At 51.4% G+C, this 26858-nt stretch overlaps 1 protein-coding gene across 2 annotated transcripts in view; it reads left to right on the plus strand.

Moving 5' to 3' along the window:
* Positions 1-26858, plus strand: part of KAZN (kazrin, periplakin interacting protein) — a 161824-nt gene that overhangs the window by 93419 nt on the left and 41547 nt on the right. The window contains exons 3-7 of one of the 2 annotated variants that reach the window (XM_064281322.1): positions 13404-13540; positions 19051-19221; positions 22224-22413; positions 25043-25114; positions 26470-26600. In XM_064281322.1, the coding sequence (XP_064137392.1) occupies positions 13404-13540; positions 19051-19221; positions 22224-22413; positions 25043-25114; positions 26470-26600 (701 nt within the window). The remainder of the gene's footprint in view (positions 1-13403; positions 13541-19050; positions 19222-22223; positions 22414-25042; positions 25115-26469; positions 26601-26858) is intronic. The other variant, XM_064281321.1, reaches the window with a different exon arrangement.

A 26858-nucleotide genomic window follows, 5' to 3' on the forward strand; every position in this document is an offset into this window, starting at 1 on the left:
ACACTGTCTGATATAAGATGAAGCAGAGCCAGAATGCTCATTAGAAGCTAGGATGGCAAGACTACATCTTACATACTTTGGACATATTATCAGGAAGGACCAGTCCCTGGAGAAGGACATCATGCTGGGTAAAGTACAGGGTCAGTGAAGAAGAGAAAGACCCTCAACAAGATGGACTGACACAGTGGCTGCAACAATGGGCTTAAGCATAACAACCATCATGAGGATGGCACAGGACCAGGCAGTGTTTCGTTCTGTTATACATGGGTTCACTATGAGTCAGAACCAACTCAACGGCACCTAACAACAACAACAAATGTGAAAAAAACTGGAATTATGTGACTGGTCACACATCTGGTGAGTGGCACAGCTGGATTGAGCCCAGACAGTCTGATTTCTGGGTCCACTCTAAATCTCTGCTCTCCACAGCCTTTCTGTACTTCCAAAGTTGGCTGGGAAGAAGCTGATGGTAGCTACCCATCTGCTGCCTACAGCTAACCTAGACTAGCCCCCAAATTGCTGCATGCCCAGGGCAGTTCCCCCAAGGTTCCAGAAGGCCTGAGGGACCATTTCGAGAATATGACACCAAAGCCCAGAGAGGGTGCTTGAGTGCCAGAGGCCACACAGCACATTGGTGGCTGAGCTAGGCTTGCACTCTGACATCCTGCCTGCTGTCCACTGGCCATTTCCCACCACCGGCCACCTCCTCGTCTCGCCATCGAGCCATCCCCTTGCCGGAGAATGACCTCACACACCAAAGAGAGCTTTTAAAAATAGTTCCCATTGTGTAGGACCTGTGGCTGCATTTCCAGAAATCCCCCCACCCCCACCCAGGAGTTCCTGAATCTGGGGAATGTCAGTTTTCCAGGCCCATCCCCTGCCGCTACTTTTAGTCCGCCATGGGTGGTGATTCGGAGGAAGGAGGACTTTTCCTGGATTCCCCTTCCTGGAAAACAAACACTGCACATCTCACCACTATCCAGTCTCCTCCCACTTCCCCCACCTGCTGGTCTACCATCAGCATTCCTCTGCTCCCTGCAGGGAGGGGTGGGAAGTAGAGGCCTGGCTCCTTGGGCTTCCACCCTCCTGGCTTCCAGGTGAGCTTGGGGGAGGGCAGGGAGTATAGGGCAGAGCTGAGGGGCTGGGGCAGTGACAGTGAGCCCTGCCCCCAGTCAGGCCATGATCAGTCGCAAAGGGCCCTCAACGCCACCTTTGCACCTTTAATTATACACAGCGGGTTTCTCGTCTTCTCTGGGGACTGGCCTAGCTCTTCCCAGCTGAAGCCTTGCCTCATTGGGGGCCCTGAGCTCTGGTATGTCTGCCTTGAGGCAGAGACTCCGGACAGGCAGTAACAGCCACGGTACCCCCTTCCCATACTACCAACGGGCTAGTCTCCAAGATGGCCTCCCATCCAGTGCAGCCTCGACTCAGACTCCCCACGACAGGTGCTCATTCCCTCTCAAGACTGCCCATCTGGTGCTGACCTTCTGCCTCACTTTGCACGGTCAGCCACAGTCAAGAAATGATAGGTGCCACGGCCAGAGTGCTTACCTCATCCTGGACACAGTTAAGAGACATTTCCCTCATTTAATGCTTGCAGCAATAGGATGAGGCAGAAACTATGGTCCCCGTTTTACAGATGAGAAACAGGCACAGAGAGGTTAAGCCACTTATCCAAAGTCACACAGCTAGCAAGTAGTGGCACCCGGGTGAGGACTCAGGTCTCTGACTGTGAAGCCTGGTCCCTCAGCATGGATGGAGTCTCCCCAGCAGGTCAGCTCCATCTCCACAGACACCTGCCCCAACCAGTGGTCCAGTGCCCACATGAAATCCATGGACACGGTTAACTGCCCACATTGAAAAATCAAGAGACATAAAAAAGTAATAATAATCTGGAGCTCGGAATTCTCCTGAAAAGTTGGAAGGGGTATTCTGCATCCCACTTTGGTGAGTAGCGTCTGGGGTCTTAAAAGCTTGCAAGTGGCCATCTAAGATGCATCAATTGGTCCCAACCCATCTGGAGCAAACAAGAATAAAGAACACCAAAGACACAAGGAAATTATTAGCCCAAGAGACAAAAGGGCCACATAAACTGGAGACTCCATCAGCCTAGATGGTGCCTGGCTACCACCAATAACCTTCCTGATGGGGAACACAAAAGAGAGCCTCTGATGGAGCAAGAGAAAGTGTGGCACAGAACTCAAATTCACGTAAAAACCTAAACTTAGTGGTCTGAGTGGTCTGACTGAAACTAGAGGAATCCCAGAAGATAAAGTCCCTGGCCGCTCTGTTAACCCGGAACTAAAACCATTCCCGAAGCCAACTCCTCAGACAAAGATTAGACTGGACTATAAAACATAAAATAATACTCATGGAGAGTGTGCTTCTTAGTTCAAGCAGATACATAAGACTAAATGGGCAGCTCCTGTCCAGAGGCAGGATGAGAAAGCAGAAGAGGCTAGTAGCTGGTGGAATAAACGTGGGAAATGTGGGGTAGAAAGGGGGAGTGTGCTGTCACGTTATAGGGATTGTAACTAGGGTCACAGAATAATATGTGTATAAATTTTTTGTATGAGAAATTATCTTGAGCTATAAACTTTTATCTAATGTGCACACACACACACAAAGTCGAAAGGTGTGGCCATGCTGGGCCCCCACTCCATCTTGGCAGCTGCTGGCCAGAGCCAAGGGGCACTTGTACCCTGCAGGTGGGGCGTGCGTTCTGGGCCCCCACCACCCACATACTTATTGATGGTCCCTGGCAGGACCTTGTAGGCAGTTACATGTGCCACCCTGGGTTAGGTCCCTCAGCTGAAGGACCAGGGGTGGAAGGGGGCAATGTCTTAGTTATCTAGTGCTGCCGTAACAGAAGTACAGTAAGTGGATGGCTTTAACAAACAGAAATTTATTCTTTCACAGTTTAGGAGACTAGAAGTCCAAATTCAGGGCACCAGCTCCAGGGGAAGGTTTTCTCTGTCCGTCAGCTCTGAGGGAAGGTCCTTGTCTCCTTTCAGCATCTGGGCCCGGCATTCTCTGGAGAGCTCCATGTGCCTGTAGCAGGTTACAATTCAAGATCGGAAGACTCAGGACAGCTGGTAATAGGGAACCCAGGGTTGAGAAGGGAAATTGTTGACCTGCCATGGGGTTGTTAACCAGTGTATTGAACAATGTGTACACTAACTGTTTGATGAGAAACTAGTTCTGTAAACCTTCATCTAAATTACAATAAAAAAAATGACACAGGACAGCCTCTTCTCAGCCATGTCCGTAGGCAGGCCTCTGTCTCAGGCCCTCAGCCCCTTGGCCCAGCCTCTGCCCTGCTCAGGCAAGTGTTACAAACTTCTTTAGCTCCACAAATAAGTGCCCAGAGGCTCTCCACTCCACCAGGAAGCCTCGGCCTGAAGGCACGCAGCTCTCTCTCACCCCATGGCTCGGCTCCTACGCCATCTCCCACCAGTCTTCTAGTTCTGCGACTACCATTTTTCTGCCTCCAGTTCTCACCATCTTGCACTATCTCCGGTATTACAGCTCTCTCTCTGTGTCTGCTGGTTCTAGGATGTTCTCAGCACAGGGACCCAAGGATGTGCTCCACTCCCCGTCTCTTCTTGATGGTATTGAGGTCTCTATCTCTGCTTGCTTCTCGCTCCTTTTACCTCTTGCAAGATGAAAGGTGTGACTCAAGTAAGGGCATGACTTGGTCACTCAGGACACAGCCCACCCTAATCCTACCTCATTAACGTAACAGACAACTCACTTCCAAATGGTACCATAACCACAGTCGATTCCGACTCTTAGCGACCCTATAGGACAGAGTAGAACTGCCCCATAGGGTTAACCATGGGCATATAGAGGCTAGGATTTATAACACACCACAAAATGGAGGATAATTACATCAGATCACAAAATGGAGGACAGTCACACAATACTGGGACTCATGCCCTAGCCAAGTTGACCTGTGTTTTGGGGGGACACAATTCAATCCATAACAGACAACTTGAGATATTTTTGGAAATAGTGAGCAGAGCACCTTCCCCACCCTACTCAAACCCCCAAGTCATCTCATCCCCACATTCCTTACCTGCTGTGGTGTTCAAATGCCAGTTCTGCCACTCCTTGGCTGTATGATCTGGTCAGCCTACTTCACCTCACAGTGAGAAGAAGGAAATTAACGTTTCTGAGGAGCAGAGCCACCCCAGGTCAGGTCCTAGGACCCTCCTGCCAGGCCTGGCTTAGTAGGTGCTGTTTTCTGGGTCGTCACCAGTAGCTGCCATTTGTCCAAGTCCTTGGGTGGACAAAGTCCATTTGTCCCATGTCTCAGTGCCACCTGAGGGGCCAAGATCCTGCCTAACTTTTGTAAGTAGGTTGAACTCTAACCTGTTTTGAACTCACCTGGCTCATCTTTCAAACAGTCCTGGGACCATAAATCTGTGGAACTGAAACTTCCTGCCTAGTTGTGCCCTTCTTTCCCCCTGGGCTCTTTTCCTCTTTGCCCAAAAACCAGCCTGTTGGTCAAGTCAACCTGCATTTGCTAGGCCAGAGCTCAGGCCTGGGAGCTGTGGGCATTAGGAAGACAGAAAGAGGAAGAGAAACTGACATTTAATGCGCACTTGCTGTATTCATCGAAGCCCTGGGCTGGGTGGTGCCACACAGAGTCTTGCAGGGTAGAGATTATACCTCATTTTACCAGCTTGAGGAAATGGTAGCTAAGAGACTTTGGATACGGTGTTGAAGTACGGGCTGGAAGCAGGGTTCCCTGACTCCAAAGCTGAGGTTCCCTCCCCTCGAGACACTCAGAGTACATGGTGGACAGTTCACTCAGGAAAAAAAAAAAATATATATATATATATATATTATTATGCTATCATTTCCATTTTACAGGTGAGGAAAGTGAGGCTTAATTCAATTTAGACAGCCAGACTCCAAGACCAGTGCTTTAACTCAGCTCTGTTGAACTTAGAATCAGGAGACCTGGACCACGAGTCACATTGTGACATTGTTATTGTTACCGTGGAGTCAGCTCCAGTTCCTGGCAGCCGTAAATGTAACAGAACAAATGTTGCCTAGTCCTGGGCCATCTTCATAATCAGAGTCAGCAGCTATTCCATCAGTCCATCTCACTGAGGGTTTCCCTTGTTTTCACTGGCGTTCAGTTTACCAAACATGAGATGTCCTTTTTTAGCAACTGGTCTTTCCTAATGACGTGTCCATTCTGGTTGTATTTCTTTGAATACTGATCTATTGTTCTTCTGGAAATCCATGGTATATGCAGTATTCTTCACCAACATCACAATTCAGATGCATCCGTTCTTCTATGTTCTTCCCTTTTTATTGTCCAGCTTTCACATGCTTATGAAGCTACAGAAAAGCCTGTGGCTTGGGTCCAGCACACTTTAGTCATCAAAGTGATATCTTTCTTTTTAAAACGTGAAAGAGGTCTTTTGCAACAGATTTTCCCAGCGCAGTATGTTGTTTGAGTTCTTGACTGCTGCTTCCATGGGCATTGGTTGTTGATCCAAGTTGGACATTCTCTTTCCCTCTCTGGGCCTCAGTTTCCACATCTGTAAAGAGAAGTTGAGCTCAGAGAATTCTGAGAGCCTCCTATGATAGTGTTTATTTAGAAGCTCAAAGCCCTGAAGAGTGGTTTGCCAGGCCCTCTTGTTCCTGCCTGCCCACCTCTCACTGCCCAAAACCCTGAAGCATCCACTGATCAGGAGTGTTCAGTGACAAAGAAAGGGGGCCCCCTGCTGGCAGCAGCTGGGACCGCCATCCACGGGCTGATGACTCTGCCACTACCCCGCCCCCCCGCAGCCTGCCTCTGAGCTCTGTTTTTCAGGGGTCCACCCAGGCTGGAAACATTTATGAGGCCTCTTGGCCTTAGAACACAGAGGAATGGGCTCGAAGTCTTCTGAGCTCAGACTAAGGAGAAACCTGACCGTATGTGGAGAGAGACTGTCTTGGGCTGGCTGAGTCTGCAAAAGTGCTTTCACGACAGAGCTAAGGGGAGGAGTGCGGAGTTCAGGGTCACACATCCGGCTTTAAGTCCAGGATCCGCTACTTTAGCTGTGTGGTCTAAGGGGTGCCTCAGGACACAGGTGCACAAAATACCCATACGATCTCCCTGAGTGGGTGAGGACCAGTGCCTGCCGTGGGGTGGGTTTGGGGCTAGCGATTTTGGAGGCAGCCGGGCAGCAGCGTTAGGAAGGTGGGTGCTGGGGCCAGGCGGGCTCTGCTGCTCACCACTGGGCCAAGGCCCTTCATCCTTCTGGGCGCCCATTTCCTTCTCTGTAACACAGAATGATCGTTCCTGCTGCATAAGGTGGTCGTGAGAATTAAATGGCTGAAACCAGTCAGGGGCTTAGAGCAGTGCCTGGGACACCCTAAGTGTCACTACGTGGGTATTGTTTTAATATCTGAGAAACTGAGGCTCGAAGAGGTGAAGTGACTTGCCCAAGGTCTCAGAACCAGGCCGGGAACCCAAGTCCTCTGACCATAGACTAACGCCCATCCTGCCCCATGGTGTGGCCTTGGCCAAGGCCATGGACATGTTCATGGGGTTGTCTGCTGATGGCCTTCCAGGCCTTCACAACAGGGCAGCAAGGGGTCCAAGTGAAGCCTCCTGGAATCTCAGGAAGCTTGGTAAGCCGAGCACATTCATTGTGCTGGAGGGTAACTGAGACGCCCTCGCTTCCAGGCTTGGCTCTGGCTGCATGCACGGCCTCAGTGGGCAAGGAGAAAACCCCTTGTGCTCAACATCACCCTTTAAAACCCTCACATATCCCAGGCCCTCCACCCCTAGAAGCTCAAAAGCCAAAAATGTACCTGTTTTGTTACATGTTAGTGGTCGCTTCCTTGCACCCAGGCAGTGGAGGTGAGGTCTGGTTTGCCCAGGCTGCGAGCAAATACCTTTCTTCTCCCTAGTCCCCAGCTGCCAAGAGTTTCATTTGCAAAAGTCAAGTGTGGGTCTGATACAGCATCTGGGTTAGGGGCTAAAGGATGGTGGGACACAGCTCTCAGGCATAAGCCAGGGAAGGAAGATGTCCATTGTGGAAAGTCCACCTTAGAAGCCTGAGAACAGTGACCTCCCCAGGGGCATGTGGGGTGGTCCCCTGGTTACACCCCCTGTCCCATGCATGCATCTGGCCTCTTCTGAGTTAGAAGAATAAATCCCTCCCCACAAGCACTCCCCTCTCCTGTCTACTCCTGGAGTCCCCACATTCCCAGAACCTGGGCTGGTCTCATTCCGTGATCCTGCGGGGCCCAGCCTAGCGTGACATCATCCATCACCATGGCAGTGGTTCCAGAGGCTTGGCTGCTGGAATGGGACACGCCTGGATGAAGCCAAGTGACTGGGAAGAAGAATGGCGGGGAGTAGTTCTGGGGAGCTGCAGGCTGAGTCAGGAGGCTGCTTGCTCACAGGGAAGTCAGGCCTCCCACACCATCAGCCCATCTCACGTTAAATTCTTTCTAGGGAGAGTCTATATTTGTACTGTCACCACCCATCTGCCAGTGTGTTGTACTGCAGAGGCTTGTGTGTTGCTGAGATGCTGGAAGCTATGCTGGCAGTGTTTCAAATACCAGCAGGTGTACAGGTTTCAGCAGAGCTTCTAGACCGAGACCAGGAAGAGAGGCCTGGCAATCTATGACCAAAAATCAGCCAATGAAAACACTGTGGATCACAATAGAATATTCTCCAATATAGTGCTGGAAGATGAGTTCCTAGGTTGGAAGGCATTCAAAACACACAGGAGCCACAGCAATGGACTCAAACATTCCAAGGATCATGGGAATGGAGCAGGACCAGGCAACATTTCATTCTGTCGTACATAGGGCTGCCATGAATCTGAGCCGACTTGTGGTAATTAACAATAACAATATTTGTGCTCACCTCCTTGTTTGTGAAGAGTTGCCAGCACCCACCTTCTTGGTGCTTCCAGTCTGATGGGGGAGGCCCAGCACCTAGATGCTTGGGAGCATTCAGACCCAGTGGGGCAAACACACACTTTCTAATCCCAAGGCAGTACAGGTTTCATGTGGCCCAGATTGCTAGAGCCAGTCCAGGAATAGATAATAAGGCTACCAAGTTCTTGGCCATGGTTGTGTGTGCTTCTGAAAAGCTGTGTGCAAACTATCAACTTCTTTGATCGGATAGTGGTTCCAAAGACACTTTATCTTGTTTTTTTATTGCTCTTCACTTGGCATTCATTCCCACAAATTCACCTTTCCTGTTTTTTCAGGCCTCAGCCTGGTGGGGTCCAGTCCAGAGGTAGGCAGAGCAAGGATCCTCAGTGACTGTTGCCTGGATAAAGGCATTACCCTGTGACATAGAGCAAATTCTTAAATACTCTCAGAGAACACGTGTGAAGGAACTAGGAAGGGAAGCCTTGTGTGGTGGGAGAGAGCATTTCTCATAGACTGCCTTGATGTCATTAGGAATGTGTTCGGCTGCAAGTAATAGGAAACCGCACAAACACTGGTTTAAATTAGCATGGGGTTTATTTTTCTACTGTGATAAGGATTCCTGGCTTGGGTGGGTGCCAGCCAGGATACAGGCCCCTCCTGTCTTTCTTTCTGCTCCCCAGCCTTAGCTTGTGTCTTCTGTCCTTGTGCTCACAAGATAGCTGCTGTGCCTCTGGTGCTGTATCCATGTTTCCAAGAGGAAGAAAATGGAAGGGCAACTATTAAGAGTCATTGCCAGCTTACTGTGACCTTTTTCTGTAAAGAGTGGATTTCCTAGTACATTCCCAGTGGATTTTCTGTGTACATCATAGTTGACCAGAACTACACATGTGTCCCTCTAGCTGTAAGGGAGCTTGGGAAATCCAGTGTTTTAATTGGGCACATTGCACCCCCAAACACAATTGGGGGTTCCCTTGGTAAGGAGGCAGGTGCGTGGATGTAGTGTTAACTACATGTGTATGGGTTTGAGAAAACCCTGGTGGCGTAGTGGTTAAGTGCTACAGTTGCTGACCAAAAGGTCAGTCGTTGGAATTCACCAGGCACTCCTTAGAAACTCTATGGGGCAGCTCTACTCTGTCCTATAGTGTCGCTATGAGTCAGAATCAACTCAACGCCAGCAGACGTGGTTTTTTGGGTTTTTATGCGTTTGTCTCCTCTATTAGATTATCAGCCACCTAAAAGGTAGGTACCATGTCTCGTTCCTCCCTGTTTCCCTCTTAGCAGCAGGCTTGGAGCCTGGCACTCAGTTAGTGTTTCCTCGAATTGTTTAGGAGGAAACTCTATCCTTCTTCTTAGAGAAGAGCTACTGATCTGAAGGCAGAGGCCTGGCCCTCGCTCTCAGGGAGCCCCCAGTTGGATGGAGGAGGTATAGCTCCCTACCCCGCCCCCCACCTGGCTGGCGGTCACACATCACCCAGAGAAGCTTGTACACACCCGCAGAATCATTAGCACATACAGCTTCTCCAGGGCATGCGCAGGACAGCAGCAAGACTCCTGCTTGGCCAATGCATCACCTCCCAAAGGCCCTTTGCAAAGGGAGAAAAGGCCCAGGAGAGCCATGGTAGGGAGGAGGGCAGACTTTTGGGAGTCTCCAGGTTCCAGGAGCGAAGATGGGGCTTGCTTCTCACCCAGATGGGGCTAACGAAAAAGACAAACCAGAGCCCAAGGGAATTCAATATCCAGTGAAGGGCAGAGGATTAACTCCCCTGGGGGTGGGGCAGGCGATACCACCTGACAACAGCTTCTCTCCACTGGGGCAGGAGAGCTGCCTGAATCTCTCCTGGGAAGCCACAGTGGGAAGTGTGTTTGCCCACAAAGGTTAGGGTCAGTGCCCCCCTGGAAACCACCCACCTTGATGGTGCTGCCCTTCGGTTTTCAAGCCTCTCCCCACCCCTACCCCCGACCCCCCGCTTCCCTTTGAAACTGAATGCTCACTTTACCAGCTGCCTTGTGGCTAGAGGTGGGCATGCCACCGTTCTGGCCACTGAGATGTACATAGCAGTCTGCTGGGAAATCCACTGTTTACTTTGTAGAAAATGGCCACAGTATGCTGGCAGTGACTCTTGTCCTTTGCTCTTCGGCCTGCACCAGACTCCCTGACATTCACTGGCTGTGTGACTTTGCTGCGTCTAAATTTCTGCCTTTATAAAATGTGTCATGTTCCGACTCATAGTGGCCCTACGTATAAGGGAACAAAACGTCGCCCGGTCCTGTGCCGTCCTCACAGTAGTAGGCATGTTCGAACCCCGCTGTTCCAGCTACTGGCTGTAAAATGGGGATGATGAAAATAGCCACCCACCCCACCTCTCTCATAAGAGTGCCCAAGGATCAGCAAGAACGTGCCGACAGAAGTTGCTGACTCATGAGTGGCAGAGCTGGGCTGGGTTCTTCTATAAAATTCCTTTTGACTGGGTCACATGTTGAGATGTTAGGTTTTCATAAAGGGAGATTCGCCTGGTAATGTGGCTGTGCCTGTTAGGGGCAGGGCGCGAACCTAGCCCAGCTTCGAGCTTCGGCCTCCCTACCACCTGGGGCCCCGGGAGCCATCTCCTGCCTGACAGCAGAGAGAAGAGGTGGAGTCGTTTCCCCAGCCCCAGGGCCTTGCTGTGCTGCCCTTTAAGGTTCTAGCCCAGCAGGCCTGGAATTCCAGCCCTGGTGACCTAAGCTATTCAGCCAAGCTGGACAAAAACTGGGCAGATCTGTCAGCAGGAGCTGGGAAGCTCAAAGCTGGAATTTACAGGGCTGCCCAAGACCCAGCCCCTGCTGGCTGGGTCTCCTCATGGCTCTTTGCGACTTGGCCCCAGCACTGCTTCTCTGCCCCCAGGTGGCCTGCCTCCCACCCTGTTCTTCCCTGAGGGCAGGAGGATGAAGGAGGGTCCCCCGCAGGACCAGAAGGACATCAGCTTGTGCTTACACAGAGCCGAGTGGCTGAGACTCCAGCGAAGGCTGAGTTTGCAGGCATGGGCAGCCAGGACTAGACGGAAGGTTCATCCGTAGCCTCCCTCACATCACTGCCTGCTGCTAGCCATGGGGCCAGAGACCCTCTGGTGTTGGGGGCTTCATTGTGGAGCCAGCATCATAATGTAGGCTCAAGTGTGCGGCCTTGGAGTCAGATGTCACTGCGTGACTTTGACCTAACCACTCTGGGCCTTCTCAGGCTGAATGCTGCCTGAGCTTGGCAGCTTCTGCTTTGCCATCCCTTCCTACCACTTCCACAGTTCCAGGCGCAAGCACCTCAGGGGAAGTGGTTAACCTCAGAAACCCCTCCTTGGTGTTCCCTCCAGGGAGAACATGGGTTCTGGGGGGCTCTGAGAAAAGACAGTAGGTCCACCCTGAAGCCAGAGCCTGCCCTGAGGGAAGCTGGGCGGTCGGTCTTCACCACTTACCAAGGAGCCTATGCTGTGAGGAGGAGGGTCTGGTGGGAGCAAGAGACACTCAGCTTGTCCAGAGCCTCCGGGGGAGGTGGAGGATGACACCAGGTATTTGCTTTTTAACAGTATTATTGTTAGGTGTTAGTTGATTTCAACTCATAGCAACTTCATGTGACAGAGAACTGCTCCATCGGGTTTTCTTGACTGTAATCTTTACGGGAACGGATCGCCAGGTCTTTCTCCCTTGGAGCCGCTGGGTGGGTTCGAACTGCCAACCTTTTTGGGTTAGCAGCCAAGCACTTAGCGGTTGTGCCACCAGGGCTCCTTTGAACAGCTTTGTCGAGATATAATTCACTCACCATATGATTCAGCCATTTAAAGTGTCCAGCAATTAGATGACTTTTAGTACATGCGCAGTTAAGTGCAATGATTGTCACTGTCCATTTTAGAAGATTCTGTCACCCCAGAAAGAAACCCTGTACTCTTTAGCAGTCACTCCCCATCCCCCCTTCCCCCAGCCTCTGGCAGTCATAGTTCACTTTCTGTCTCTCTAGATTTGCCTTTTCTGGACATTGCATATAAATAAAAACATGTGATATATGGTCTTTGTGTCTGGCTCCTTTCACTGAGCATAATGTTTTCAGGGTTCATCCATGTCATAGCGTGTATCAGCACCTCATTCTTTTTATGGCTAAGTAATATTCCACTGTGTGGAGATACCACATTTTACGCATGCTTTCATCCCTTGGGGGACATTTGGGTTGTTTCTGCCTTTGGACTATCATGGATAATGCTGCTATAAACATTTCTATACAAATTTTTGTGTGGACGTGTGTTTTCATTTCTCTTGGATATATGCCTAGGAGTAGAGTTGTTGTAGTATGTGGTAACGCTGTATTTAGCCATTTGAGACGCTGCCAGATGGTTTTCCAAAGCGGCTGCACCATTTTATATCCCCGTAAGCAGTGCATGAGGGTTCTCTTTCTCTACACCCTCGCCAACACTTGATATTATCTGAGTTTTTTTATTCTAGTCATTCTAGTGGGTATGAAGTGGTATCTCACTGTGGTTTTGATTTACATTTCCCTAATGGCTAATGAGGAAGGAGCCCTGATGGCGCAGTGGTTTAGCGCTCAGCTGCTAACCAAAAGGTTCGCAGTTGGAACCCACCAGCTGTTCTGTGAGAGAAAGATGTGGCTTCTGTAAAGATTTATAACCTTGGAAACCCTATGTGGCAATACTACTTTGTCATATAGATGTTGCTATGAGTTGGAATCGACTTGACGGCAATGGGTTTTAATGGCTAATGATGTTGGGCATCTTTTCATGTGCTTATTGGGCATTCATAGACCTTCCTTGAATAAATCTCTTCAGAACCTTTGCCCATTTCTTAATTGGGTTATTTGTATTTTATTATTGAGTTGTAAGAGTTGCATATATATTATAGATGCAAGTCTTTTATCAAATAATTGCCAATATTTTCTCCTGTACATTATTTTTTCACTTTCTTGATGGCGTCCTTTGAAAGACAAAAAGTTTTTAACTTTGAAATGTATTTCATCAGTTTTTTTCTTTTTCTGCTCATACTTTTGGTGTCATATCTCACTACTTGGAAAGGTAAAGTACTCCCCCCGCCATGGGGAAATGAGGCAGATGATGGAAGGTTGGGCTGAGATGAGTTGTTCTGAGGGGCTCAGAGTGGGCCACGGAGGTTTGAAGTCTCAGCAGGGAATTGGGGGTCCCTATCAGCTTCCTGGGCCATGGGAGTCAGGAGCTCTCCTGGCCTCCATCTCTTTCCCACTGGGGACTCAGCCAGTTTGGGTCTGGGACAAATATCTAGACAAGGATCAGCTCTTCTTGTTGGATCAGCAAACTGAGAGGTGAGAGTAGGAACACTCAACAGATGGGCTCGGGTTCAGATTCTGGGAAGGCCTGTAAGTGATGTGGGAGCTTGGGAGAGCCGTCTCCTCCTTCTGAACCTCCTGAACTTCCATTTTATCGCTGTTGACTCAGCCTTGGGGCTTCTGGAGGAGACAGCCAGAGTCTCTGGAACTAACTTGCTCTTCTGTCCTCCAGCCATGAAAGCTGACCGAAAGCGCTTAAAGGGTGAGAAGACGGACCTGGTCAGCCAGATGCAGCAGCTGTACGCCACGCTGGAAAGCCGTGAGGAGCAGCTCCGTGACTTCATCCGCAACTATGAGCAACACCGCAAGGTCAGCCGGCCAAGCCCTGCCCGCCCCTCCTTACCCCTGCCCCCCCTTTCTTCCCCTCCCCTGCCCCCATCCCCTCTCCTCCCCTGCCTACCCCATACCCCCTCTCATCCCCTCCCAACTCTACCCTCCTTCTCCTCCCCTGCCCTGCCCTGCTCCCACCCCTTTTCCTCCCCTTCCTACTCATCCTACTCACCCCTCCCTACCCTCATCCTCTCACCCCAACTCCTATCCTCCCCTCTTCTTCCCTCCCCTCCACAGACTTGCTGCCTTCTCAGCCCAACACAGGGTCTGTCCTCCCAAATCCCAAACACAGATGACGTGCTCATGTCACCTTAGTGTTTGCTTGGTGAGGCCTCTGATGTGTCCAGCCTGGCCCTGGACACTGACATGAAACTGTCATGGCCCATGCTCTGGGGCTCTGTGTCTCCTGGTTCAGTAGGCCTGGGCAGGGTGGTGTGGCGGGTAATGATTCGGGCCCTGGAATCAGGCTGGCCTGGGTTCAGATCTCGGTTCCCCACATGTACACCCTTGGGCATCTCGCTTAGCCTCTCAGAGCCTCAGTTTCCTCATTTGCAAAATAGTTACCGTGGCACACACCCGGCAGAGCTGTTTTGGTGATGTGTACGGTAGTGAACACAGAGTTCTGCACGTGGTGCCTGGCATGTAATGAGCCCTCGGTAAATGTCAGCCAGGAGTCATTCATCAATAAAAGTATGAAGAGAAAGCTGGGGAGCACTCATGAGACAGCAGGAAATTCTGTCTGCAGGGAGGGAGTCTGGGAAGGCTTCATAGAGGAGGTGACATAGGAGTTGGGCTCTGTAGGACGAGTGGGAGTTTATGGGTCAGATAACTGAAGAATTTGATTCAGCAAATATCTAGCTTATAGATATGGCATGTACACGTCAAACGTAGAGAAAAAAGAGGCAGTCTTCTGACTGAGCAGGCCTTGGTGAGCCACTGTGGCTGTATGAAGACTTGTAACCGTCCGATGTGGAGGGCAGAAAAACTTGGAAACCATGGTCAGGTACATGACACTGTGTGACAAGGGCTGTGACCAAGGCTCACAAGTACAAAGGAAAGAAAACGGGGGCAGGGAGATCATTCAGCCTGCAGCTTCATTGCGATGTGAGATTTGAACAGCCAGGAGGGCACCTGAATGAAGCCATTCCTGAGTCTGTTCACGGGTGGTGAGAGGCCAGAGCATCAGGGGCTGAATTTGAATGTAAAGTCCTCATCCCCACACCCACCGTGGTCTTCACAGTGACCCTCCCTGTCACTCCCCAGGCATGCAGATCACCTCTTACCCATGGTCACACAACCCCAGGAGAGATTTCACAGCCCCAGGTCTTTGAGCTCCTGGGAGACAGTGGGGCAGGCAGCACAGGCCCAAAGGCTGCTGAGAAACCAGGGGTCCCGGCCTGCCCAGAAAGTTCCCAGAAAGCTGTGCCACATCGTGTTCTCTGTCACACGAGTGCAGTTTGGAGGGGAGTTTGGGGAGTCTCCATGAATCCGGCTGGAGAAGTTCTCACAGCAGGCCGGCTTCCAGGGTGAGGGCTGGACACGGGGTGACCTTGGGTGGTGAGATCACTTTTGCAACAGGCCCCTGTCATCCTGCCTGCCATCATCCCCCCAGCCAGGCCTCTGTCCTGTGCAGCCCCTCCTTACTGCACCACCTCCCACCTTCCACCCTTGTGGCCGCCCTGCCCAGAAAAAGGACACCAACTCTGAGTTCCCCGAGGCCAGAGGAGCTCAGCTTTGTGGCCCAACGTCCAAGGCCCTACACAGGCTGGCCAAGCCCTACCCTCATAGGTTCTGACCACCGAACCCAACCCCTTCAAGCTCCAGACACCCCCAGGCAGGTCTCCCTTCTGTTCTTTTCCTGCCTCAGTTACCAGCAGGGATTGAGACCTCTGCCACTCAGCCCCGTGGGGCTGGGAAGTTATTTTACTTCTCTGCGGCACAGTTTGCTCCTCTGTAAAATAGGGATAATCTTAGTGCTTGCCTCATGGTGGTTGTGAGGTTTAAATATAATAATGCACTCAAGACCCTTAGCACCATACTTGAAAATTCTGATGGTTGCTGCTGAATCCTGCTCTCCCCCTGCCAGGGAGTGCTTCCATGGGTGGCCTCTGCCTAGCCTCGAACCCTCAGGCTGCCTATGACCGATGGAATCAGTGACCACAAAGAAACATAGGCCCTGGGGACCACCCTCCTAATTCAGGGATGTTGCATCGGCAGCTTCTTGTACACCTGCTGGTTCTAAGGGACAGCCTTTCCCCCAGGTGATCAGTTCCACAAACCGCGTTTTCCGAGCCCCTTCCACGGCCCCAGCCCACTGCTGTGCTCTGAGGGTGGTACCCAGGACATGGCCCCTGCCCCTGGGGGTGGAGCTTCCTTCCTGGGTGTTTCACCAGACTGGACAGTGCCGATATGTGACCCAGGGAGCTGGCACCCGTCGTTTGTGGCATTGACCCCACCTGAACACAGCTCCAAAGAGACGGGAGGAGGAGACATAACCAGAGGTGGAGCCCCCTCTGCCCTGAGAGCCTTGCCTCCAGAATCTGAAATTACCGCTGTCTGTGATTTATTTATTGCTTTGGAAACTGTATTACCAGTTTCTTCTGTCGTCCTGACACATGGTATTGGTGAGAAGCTGAACTTTTGGGGCGTTAAATCGCTTGTCTAGTGTCCCTCAACTTGCAGTGGTCTGAGCAGCCACTCACACCCAGACAGCCAGACTCTGGATCTAGGTGACCCAAATTGCCTCCCACCCACATACTCTGGGCCACAATAAGGACCTGCATGCTGGTGGCAGCAGAACACACATCCTCTCCCCTCACCTGAGTCATGAGAGCAGTCATAACAGTGCTGTTTGTAGTCAGAGTCACGGCTGCTGCTGTTAGCTGTCATCGAGCCAGCCCCCAACTCATGGCGACCCTGTAGGGAACAATGGAAGGAAACGCTGCCTGATCCTGGGCCATCTTCTTGATTGGTTGCAGATTGGACCACTGTGATCCACAGGGTTTTCCTTGGCTGATTTTCTGTAGATCACCAGGCCTTTCTGCCTAGTCCATTTTAGTCAGAAGCTCTACTGAAACTTGTTGAGCGTCATAGCAACATACAAGCCTCCAGTGACAGGTTGGTGGCCGCGCATGAAGTTCATTGGCCGGGAATCGAACCTGGGGTCTCCCTCAGGGAAGGCGAGAATTCTACCACTGAACCACCATTTCCTTGCTAAAGTCATAGCAGCCACGATGTGTTCTTTCACTTGTTCAGCAGTGTGGATTAGTTGCTCTTAGCCAGGCCGCTGTTCTGAGCTCCACATCAAAACACCTGTGAACTAACAGAGTTCCTACTTTGGTGGAGCAAGTAGTATGGTGTTTCGGTGTAGGCTTCACAAGGGCAGGCACTTTTGTCTTTGTGTGTGTGCACTGCTCAGGGTGCCCATAAATAGTGGTGGGATGGCTGGTATCAGGTACCAATAAGAAAATGGAGCTGGAGTAGGGACCAGGAGCTCTCTCAGGTGGTAGCCAGGGGAAGCCTTTGAGAAGACACTTGAGCAGGGGCCTGCAGGGCACCAGGCACTGTGCTGAGCTGTCATTGCAGGATTCTCTCCTTTAGCCCTCACAGTAACACCCTGAGGTACATGTGATATTATCGCCATGTTACAGATGAGGAAACTGAGGCAGAGATGACTTGCAGCTCACCGTCGAAAAGCCAAGGTTTGACCCAGGTTCTCTCTCTGGAACCAAGTCACAGCTCTGTGACAGCCCCAGAGGAGGGGCCAGATTCTCCCTGGCCTCCTTGCCACTCACTATTTGGAACAGAGGCCTGGGTGGTAGAGGAGACCAGATGCGGCCTGCCTCCATGGTCCCAGGCCCCTCAAAAACCTTGGGTTTGGCTTTTGATGTGAAGAATGCAAAGACGGTGGCTGGCTGGGACCCCGGGGACTTATCCTTTCAGGAGGGCTGCCTGCTATCCTGAAGCCTGTTATCAGAGGTTATGCTCCATTTCAGCCATCCGTGCTTTGCCTGCTGGCTTTGCGCGAGAGACTGGCATGGCTGGAAGCCTGGCCCTTCCCTGGGCAGTCAGGGAGAAAACAGCCCATGCAGGAGACGGGGCCAGACGCAGCCAGGGGCTGTGCCACACTCCACACACCAGGCTCAGCCTGTTCCCCCCATGGAGCAGTGCAGGACCCAGCACTAGCCAGTGCAACTGGGGGAATAGGGACCTCCTTGCAGCAGTCCCTATTTTCTTGTAATACACGCTTTTTACCAAATAACAGAATAAAACAAAGAAACAACTCTTGCACCCTAACTTAAAAAATAATTGATTATTCTATAAATAGATCAGAGGTGATATTTTATTTAACAATAAATTACCTTAAGTAAAATCTTTTTTCTAACTCCTCCAATCGCCTCCTTCCCCTAGCCCCTAACCCAAAAATAACCAAACCTGTTGCCGTCGAGTTGATTCCAAGTCATAGTGGCCCTATAAGACAGAGTAGAACTGCCCCGTAGGGTTTCCAAGGAGCACCTGGCAGATTTGAACTGCCAACCTTTTGGTTAGCATCCGTTAACTCTTAACCATTCTGCCACCAGAGTTTCCCCCAGCCCCTAGTGACCTCTAATCCTCTTTTGCCTCCACCCGTTTGTCTGTTCTAGGCATTGTGTGTAAGCAGGAGCATACAATATTTGTTTTTCTGTGTCTAACTTATTTCGTTGAGCATAATGTGTTGGGTTTTTTTGTTTGTTTAATTTTATTGTAGTAAAAATATATGTGACGTGAAATTTGCCGTTTCAGCCGTTCTTAAGTGTACAGTTCAATGGCATTAACTACGTTTGTGATATTGTGCAGCCATTACCACTATCTGTTTGCAAAAGTTTCTCATCACCCCGAACAGAAACTCTGTACCTATGAAGCAGTGACTCCCCATCCCCCCTGCCACCAGCCCACGGCAACCTCTGACCTCCTTCCTGCCTCTGTGCATTTGCCTACCCTAGATATTTCATATAAGTGAGGCTATGCTTGTTATTCTCAGTATTTCATGTAAGTGGGACCATGTTTGTCCTTTTGCGTTGGACTTCTTTCCACTCCCATCCTAACTTTTGCTGTCAAGTGGTTCCCTTGCCTTAAGTAATTTCATCTTTACAACGATTGTTTGAGGCAGGTGGTGGGACCTCCATTTTACATGTGGAACAACTGAGACTTGAGGAGTAAAACAACTCACCCAAGGCATTCATTCATCCATTCATTTGCCCTATTCATCCATTCGTTGTGAAAATAGTGACTGAGCAGCTCCTAATGGCTTGTCTCTCTATTCTAGTCTCCCAGTTCTTCTGTGGCAGAGCCGGGATTTGAACCCAGGATTTTCTCCCTCCAGAGCTGGGGTGGGGAGGGAGCTCCTTCCTCTTTTCTCTGGGCAAGGGTTGAGCCCCTGCAGGTACCCTTGGGCCACAAGGAGCCCCTGCCTTTCATCGTAACACCACGGTGCTCTCCACCACCCACAGGAGAGCGAGGACGCCGTCAAAGCCCTGGCCAAGGAGAAGGACCTGCTGGAGCGGGAGAAGTGGGAGCTGCGGCGCCAAGCCAAAGAGGCCACGGACCATGCCACGGCACTGCGCTCCCAGCTGGACCTGAAAGACAACCGGATGAAGGAGCTGGAGGCCGAGCTGGCCATGGTGAGAGCCCCTCCTGCTCCCCCACTCAGGGCCACCCTGGCACCTGGGAGAAGTAACCCACCATCCCTGTTGGTGGCATGTTGACATTGTTCCCCCAAAGACTCCCAGAGTGTGGAGTGGGGTGGAGCCAGGTATGAGGAAGGGTGAGGTCAGGGCAGGTTTGTGACACCCCATCCACTCCCTTTCCCCATACGAGCCCCATCGACCCCTAGAGTGGAACGGCTATTCGTCCACCTGCCTGGACCCAGGGAGTGTGGGGTCACTCAGAGACCATTCTGGCATCTACACTCCCCGCTCTACTGTTAAAGGAAAAATAGTCTGTTTTGTTTAAAATACACATATTTGTTTAGGAAAACATTTGGGAAGAAATGTGCCAAAATATTTGTCGGGATTGTTGGTTGTCGTCAAGTCAGTTCCAACTCACAATGACCCCATGTGTGCAAGTAGAACTGCTCTGTAGGGTTTTCAAGGCTGTGACCTGTCAGAAGCAGATCTCCAGGCCTATCTTCCAAAGCAGCTCTGGGTAGGTTCGATTCACCAAACTTTCAGCTAGTAGTCAAGCACTTAGCTGTTCGAGCCACTCAGGGACCCCTTAATATTAACAGTGGTTGTCTCTGGGTGGTAAGATTACAAGTGACTCATTTCCTTTTTGGGGGCAGATTTTCAAATTGATCTACAATGAAGATGCCTTACTTGAGTAATCAAGGAAAAATTATCTTTAAAATCCCAAACGCTTCCAATCACTTTGTTTTTGGCGAGGGTACACAGCTTGTGTGGGGGGACACAGGTAGCCATCCAGGCTGGTGGGAGAGCTACGGTCCAGAGCCCTGGAGTGCTATTCTGCATTCTTCCTGTGTGACTTCTGGCCACTCACTGAACTTCTCTGGGCTTCAGTGCCCTTTAGCTGCAAAGGGGAAGAGGAAGCGCCCCTTCATCCTACTCTGCCTTGCCCACAAGGTGGCTGGGTGGATCCAGGGAGCTTGGCCAGAAGGGCCTTTGAGGGCTTTGAGGGTTGATAGTGAGGGTGGCTGGGGAGGGACTGTGGACGGGGCGGGGAGGGAGTCATCCTCCTGCAGAGCACTGTGCCGGCTAACAGTGTGGTGACTGAGTGGGTTCTGGATTCAAATCCAGCCCCCCATCACTTTCCTTACTGTGTGACCTCAGGCAGACACCTTCACCTCTCTGAGCCTCAGTTCCACCGGCTCCAAAAGCACATACCCCATAGGGCTGTTGTGAGGACGTTGAAGACATAACACATGGGAAGCATTTAGCCCGGTGCCTGTACGTGGGCAGTGATGACATGATGGTGCAGTGGTTTTCTAGGGTCACTTGCTTCAGGACCAGGCCACGCATGGCAGGTCAATGATGCATGGCCTCGTGCTACCTTTTAGGTGTCCTTGTCCAATGCTGACCCCTAGTGGTGAGAGCTGCCCCTGTCCAGCTTGACAGCTGCAGGGTCCCCTCCTGGGAACTTCCCGCCAGCAGGGTCGGCAGTGCTGGCAACCCTGCTGCCAGCTGCAGCCCCAAAAGAAGACCTCCAAGTTCCAGACAGGGAAGGAAGTACAGGGTGATGCCTTTTCTCATGGGTCTGCCCAGTGCCCTGTTGACGGACATACGTGTCTTCCTTGCTTGGGCACTGGCCTGGAGCTGGAGCATCCTGGGGAGTTCTGGCATCTCTCAGGATTGGGAGCCAGCTCACCTCTGTGCCAGCTCTCACCATGCCCTGAGACAGCCTGCTTTGGTTCTGGCCAATAGAACTCAGGTTGTCGCCTCCTCCTGGCAAGCATTGCCCTCAGACCCTCTGCTAGCGTGACCCTTTAGAGTATTTTCAGCTCAGAGAGATGCACTGGGTTGTAACGTCAGCACAGGCTGTGTCTACCCATTGTCTGCTCTGAGGTAGAGAGAAGGGGCTTTACCAAGCGCCATGACAGCTCCGGTGTTGTTTGGGTGTCACCTGACTGCAAGTCCCTTTTATTCCTCACCATCTGCAGCCTCCAAGCGCTGCCTTCTCCAGGTATTGTCAGCAGGCCCAGTTCCCCCCATGGCACTGCTGGCCCAGACAGACCAGAGGGGAGGTGCTCCCCCTGAGGTGTGTCCTTGGGTTGCAAGCAACAGAAACCAGCTCAGGCTAATAGCACAAGAGGTTGTATTGGAAGGAGCACACACGTGCAATGGGAAAGTAGAGGACCAGGCTTAGAAATGGGCAGAAACCAAGGCAGCTGCAGAGATGGGGAAGCCAGGACTCTAGAATGGTCTGGAATGATCTGCTTAGCACACCCTGCTGAGAGGATGAACTCGAACCCTTTGACCTCTGATATCAGACATGGAACAGAGCAAGGAAGAGAGCTATCTGACTATCCCAGGGGTGGCTACCTGCCCTGACCACCCCCAGACTTGGGCTTCCACATGTCCGACGTGTTCTCGTTGTGTGATCTAAGGGTCAGCTTGAGGAGAATCTACTTTGTCCCCAGCCTGTACTTAAGGAGAAGTTGGTCATGTGGGTTGAGGATGGAGAGGTCCTTCGCCTTGATATTAGTTCTTCAGAAGGTGCAGATGGTTTTCCGTGAGTTGAGCATTGGTAAAGGGGTTTGGGGAGCACAGGTTGAATTTGGGAGGAGTTGAGGGAATGGAAGCCATAACACCATTTTCTTACAGTGTCATTCAAATCAAGGTCAGTCTTTGGAGAACCCTAGGAATGGGTGATCAGTGTGTTCTTGGACCCCCTTTCTCTCCAGTATTACTGGTCTCACTTTGCTTTTAGCAGGAACTAAGGAAAAAAAAAAATTTTTTTTTTTTTTAAGGAGGGATCCCAAAGTGAACTCTCAGGTGAGGGCCTGACATGCAGGTGCTCGACTTATTGGTTGGCAGAGATGCGGACGGTGGCGCTAGCAGAGGTTGCAACTCAGGGCTTTCTGACAGTGACGGTGGACAATGGCAGAGCAGCAAGCCAGGACGTCCCTTGATCACATCTTCTTCCTCCTGTCTGCCGGCTCTCTTCCCAGGCCAAGCAGTCCCTGGCTACACTGACCAAGGACGTCCCCAAGCGGCATTCACTCGCCATGCCAGGCGAGACGGTGCTCAACGGCAACCAGGAGTGGGTGGTGCAGGCGGATCTCCCGCTGACCGCGGCCATCCGGCAGAGCCAGCAGACGCTCTACCACTCGCACCCCCCTCACCCCGCCGACCGGCAAGGTGAGTGCTGCCCCAGCCCAGCCCAGCGCATGGCTGCTTTGAAGGAAGCCCAGACATGGCTTCTTTAGGAGGCTACCTGACCTGTACACAGGCTTTGGCTCATGGACCTGAAAAGTCTAAGGGATGGACCTCAGGCATAGCAGGACTCTGAGGTTCAAACAAAATCTCGTTCTCTCTCTCTCTGTTTCTCTGTCTGCCTCTATTTGGCCTCTTCTTAGTCTTTCTCCTTCCATGAGGCAGCAAAATAGTCGTCCCCAGCAGTTCTAGGCATTTATGGACCTTAGCTCTTAAAAGTCTTGGAGAAGCTATCTCTTCCCCCTGTGTCCTTATCAAATCCCAGAGAAAGAGTCTGATTGGGCCTGCTTGGATCACATGCCCACACCCAGACCAATCAATGTGACTAGGGAGTAGGTACTGTGATTGGCCGAGCTGAGTCACATGGGCTCCTATTGTCTGCAGCGCTCCTTGATTGACAGCTCTGTCTGTCCAATCACAGGGCATAGGGATGGGGTGGGGGCGGGGCCAGACGTAAGTGTCCCAGGTGTTTGCTTTCCCACCATGGGGGAGTCTAGCCTCTTAGCAGCATCTGTCCCTACCTCCCATGCTATAAGGCCCAAGCACCTTTCTGTCCCTTTGTACATCCGAAGCCCACCTGGCTCCACCCTCTGCTCCTGCTGTGAGTGGCTGCCTTTGTGTGACAGGTGCAGCTGGGGACAGGCAGCTGGCAGCAGCCAACTGTCCAGGGTCCCTTACCCTGCGGGGCCTCTGCACCTCCATTTTCAGTCACACTAGAGGCTGGGGCCAGAGCTGAATTCATCAGGGGTGTCTGCATTACACTCACCAAGGAGATGAGTCAGACATGACCCTGCAAGAAGCCACAGGCTGGTAGGCTCCTGCCTTTGCCTGCTGAGGGTGCAGTGTGGCTGAGTAGTGGGGGTCAGGGAGCAAGGCTTTGAATTCATACTTCCTGAGTTCAAATCCTGGCCCTACTGCTTCCTAGGGGCTTGACCTTGGCCAGGGTCCTTGGTTTCCTCCTATGTAAAATGGGAGTTGGGTTCTAAGCACATCATGTATATTAAATGCGTATTCGCTGAGCCCTCTAACTACCTCATGGGGTTACTGTGAAGATTAAATGTGTAAAATGTCTAGTTTGGGACCCAGTACATCGTAAAAACCAAGAAAAAAAAGCCCATTACATTACTACCAAGTCAATTCTGACTCATAGCAACCCTATAGGACAGTGTAGAACTGCCCCATAGGGTTTCCAAGGAGCGCCTGGTGGATTCGAACTGCCAGCCTTTTGGTTAACAGCTGTAGCCCTTAACCACTATGCCACCAGGGTTTCTGGCACATGGTAAATGCCAGATAAATGTTAACTGCTGCCCTCATCATTGGTAAGTGACACACAGTACAATGAATTCAAGCTGGGGAGTGAGCAGAGAAGGGTTCTTGCAGGTGGTGTTGTCTGAAATAGGCCTTGAGGACTGGGTAGAGAGTAGAGCTAGGAGGAAAAACATTCTGGGAAGAAAAGACCAAGACTGGAGCTGAGATGGTACAAGCTGGGGTTAGAAAATGAGATACCTGCTCAGAGCTTCTTCCCACCTGGTGGGGTCATCAGCCCCCAGGGACTCCTGGCCCATCAGTGTACCTGTCTCTGGTATTTCAAGCCCAGGTGACCCTTGGAGGGTGGGCAACCATCTCCATGCTGCCTAGAGCAGAGCAGGATACAACCCTGAGCCCTCTCTTCCCCACAGAACTGGACAGTGGCCTTCCTGTCATTGTCACACCACTTTTATGTGGGGGTTGAGGACAAGAGGTGTTCTGGCCTTTGGGGTCTAGACTCAGAGTTGGAAGGGCTTGTAATAAAGCCCCTAAACTGAGTGTCCAAGAGATGTGACTTTTTCAAAGTCCTGTGGCGGGGACTCTGAAATGCAGCTCTCCTGGCTCCTGGTCCAGTGCCATCCTGATTAGGACAGACAGGGTAGGCTGACGGATCTGCCCTTTAGACTTTTCTGCCCTCCTCTGCTGAACCTACCTCCCATAAGCCCATCTCCATGCTTTTCATCAAAGACCACCTCCCCCAGGAAGCCTCCATTGCTCTCTCCTCATCTCTGTTCTCTGTGTCCTCTATGCTTCCATAAAATCAGGTGCTCACCTGGACGAGAGCACTTGGCATTGTCATCTCTGCTAATATATTTGTCACAGAACTCCTTCCATGAGTCCACTGCCAGGTGCTGTACTGGGCACTTCATACACACCTGTTTAGTCCTCACAGCTTGTGATTGGTACCCCACTATCATCCCCATTTCATTAATAACAGAATGGGTTCAGAGGGGTTGGGAAAGTGGCCTGAGGTCACACAGCCTATTAGTGAACTCATCTAGATTGGAACCCAAGTTCCTGACTCCAAAGGCAGTGCTCCTTCAGCCACCCACCTTCCCCATTAGGCCCTAGACTATTTGGCTGCCAGGCCTGTGTCTTTTTCAGGGATGTGACCTTACCTGATCACATGCTGCCTGCAGACAGGAGGGCAATCTGCTGGGGTACTTGGGAGGACCTCCAGGCTATGGCTTCTGAGCTGGGTCTTTCATCATTCAGTGACTAATTATTGAGCATCTACTATGTGCAGGCACTGTGAACTCACGGGCTACAACGTGGATAAGACACCCAATGGATAAGACACCCTCGTGGACCCAGCATTGTAGGTGTGCAAACACACATGAACAAAGACAATGATTACAGATTGTAATTAGTGCAGGGAGAGAAATAGGCAGAAAACAGAAGCTTCGATAGAAAAAAATAAAACTAGAGTGAGGAGAACTTTGATTGGGGAAGGCCTCTCTTGAGCAGGCTGAGGCCTGATGGACTGGATTGTGTCCACCAAAAATATGTGTTGTAAACCCTGACCCCTGTACTTGTGGGTGTAATGCCATTTGGGAATGGGATTTTCTTTGTTATGTTAATGAGGCTACTTCAGTGTAGGGTGTGCCTTAAGCCAAGCACTTTTGAGACATAAGCACAGAGCCCAGCAAGCAGGAATAGGGGAAGATAGATACCTCATGGAGACTGCCAAGGAACTGAGGAATGCTGAGGTTACAGAAGCTGAGGCAAGGATCCCCCCCAGTGTGGGCGGAGAGAACTGTCCCCTAGAGCCAGTGCCCTGAATTCAGACTTCTAGCCTCCTAAACTGTGAGGAAATAAATTTCTGTTTGTTAAAACCACTCTCTTGTGGTATTTCTGTTTTAGCAGCCCTAGATAGGCCTGATAGGGGCAATGAGCCCGAAGGGCAGTAGGGCCAACTGAGGGCTGAGGAGGACAGAGGTGGCGTGTATCAGGCCGACGTGACTCAAGCACAGTGACAAGGGTCAGTGAGGTGGTAAGGTGGCAGGGCCGTGTCACATACAGCCTCAGAGGCCAGGTAAGGAGTGTCTCTTTTATCCCCTGAGTGATAAGATGGTTGTTACTATCCCTGAGGTGTGAAGAATGGATTGGAAAGGGCCGGAGGCTGCCATGGTCTTCCAGGCAAGCAACAATGGTGGCCTGGACTCCGGTGGTGGCGTTGCAACTAGAGACACATGGACGGATCTGGGGCTCTGTTTTGGGGGTACTGTTGGTGATTGGATGTGGGTGTGAGGGAGAGAGAAGAGTCAGCTATAGCCTCTAGGCTTCTAGCTTGAGAGAATGGTCTTGACCAGTTGGTTAGGATGGCACCAGGTCTAGAGAACATTCCGAGTGAGTGGAGCAATTGTGAAGAGTCACAGAGGTTTCTGGAAGCTCTTGCATTTTCTCCTCCTTCACCCTGGTTAGGAGGGGACTTGTAGGTAGACAAAGACCGATCCAGAGGATATGGGAGGGTCTTCCCAGAAGCTATTCTATGATGACGTATGGGGCTGTGGAATAGAAGGGCATAGAGCTGGGCAAGCCCCTTCCCTTCTCCACGTCTCCATGTTCCCATCTGGAGAATGGGTGCATTGGCCAGAATCACCTGCAGGGCAGTGAGGTAAAGATGAGGACATTCCCTCCACCCCTGACTTACCAGCTATCTCTGCTTTCCAGCGGTCAGGGTGAGCCCCTGCCACTCCCGGCAGCCCTCTGTCATCTCCGACGCGTCTGCCGCCGAAGGCGACCGGTCATCCACACCAAGCGACATCAACTCCCCGAGACACCGGACACATTCCCTCTGCAACGTAAGGCCAGCAGCCGCAGGGCCAGCCCAGAGCCCTGCCCGGAGTCTGCAGGGGGCAGGGTGGAGGGGTAAAGACGTACTCGCTGTTTCCTCTCGCCCACCCAGGGAGCACTCTGGCGAAGGCATTTCCTCTTCGTTCTTTCCTTTTGCAAGAAGCGATGAATGTGGGGAGAGAAAGGAATGAGGCCCATTTGCTTCCTATGTCCAGGAGGGCAAGGAAAATCCAGAAACCTCGTGCCCCCAAGGATGGCAGGCCAGG

Source organism: Loxodonta africana, chromosome 3, assembly GCF_030014295.1.
Source record: "Loxodonta africana isolate mLoxAfr1 chromosome 3, mLoxAfr1.hap2, whole genome shotgun sequence".
Classification (NCBI taxonomy): domain Eukaryota; kingdom Metazoa; phylum Chordata; class Mammalia; order Proboscidea; family Elephantidae; genus Loxodonta; species Loxodonta africana.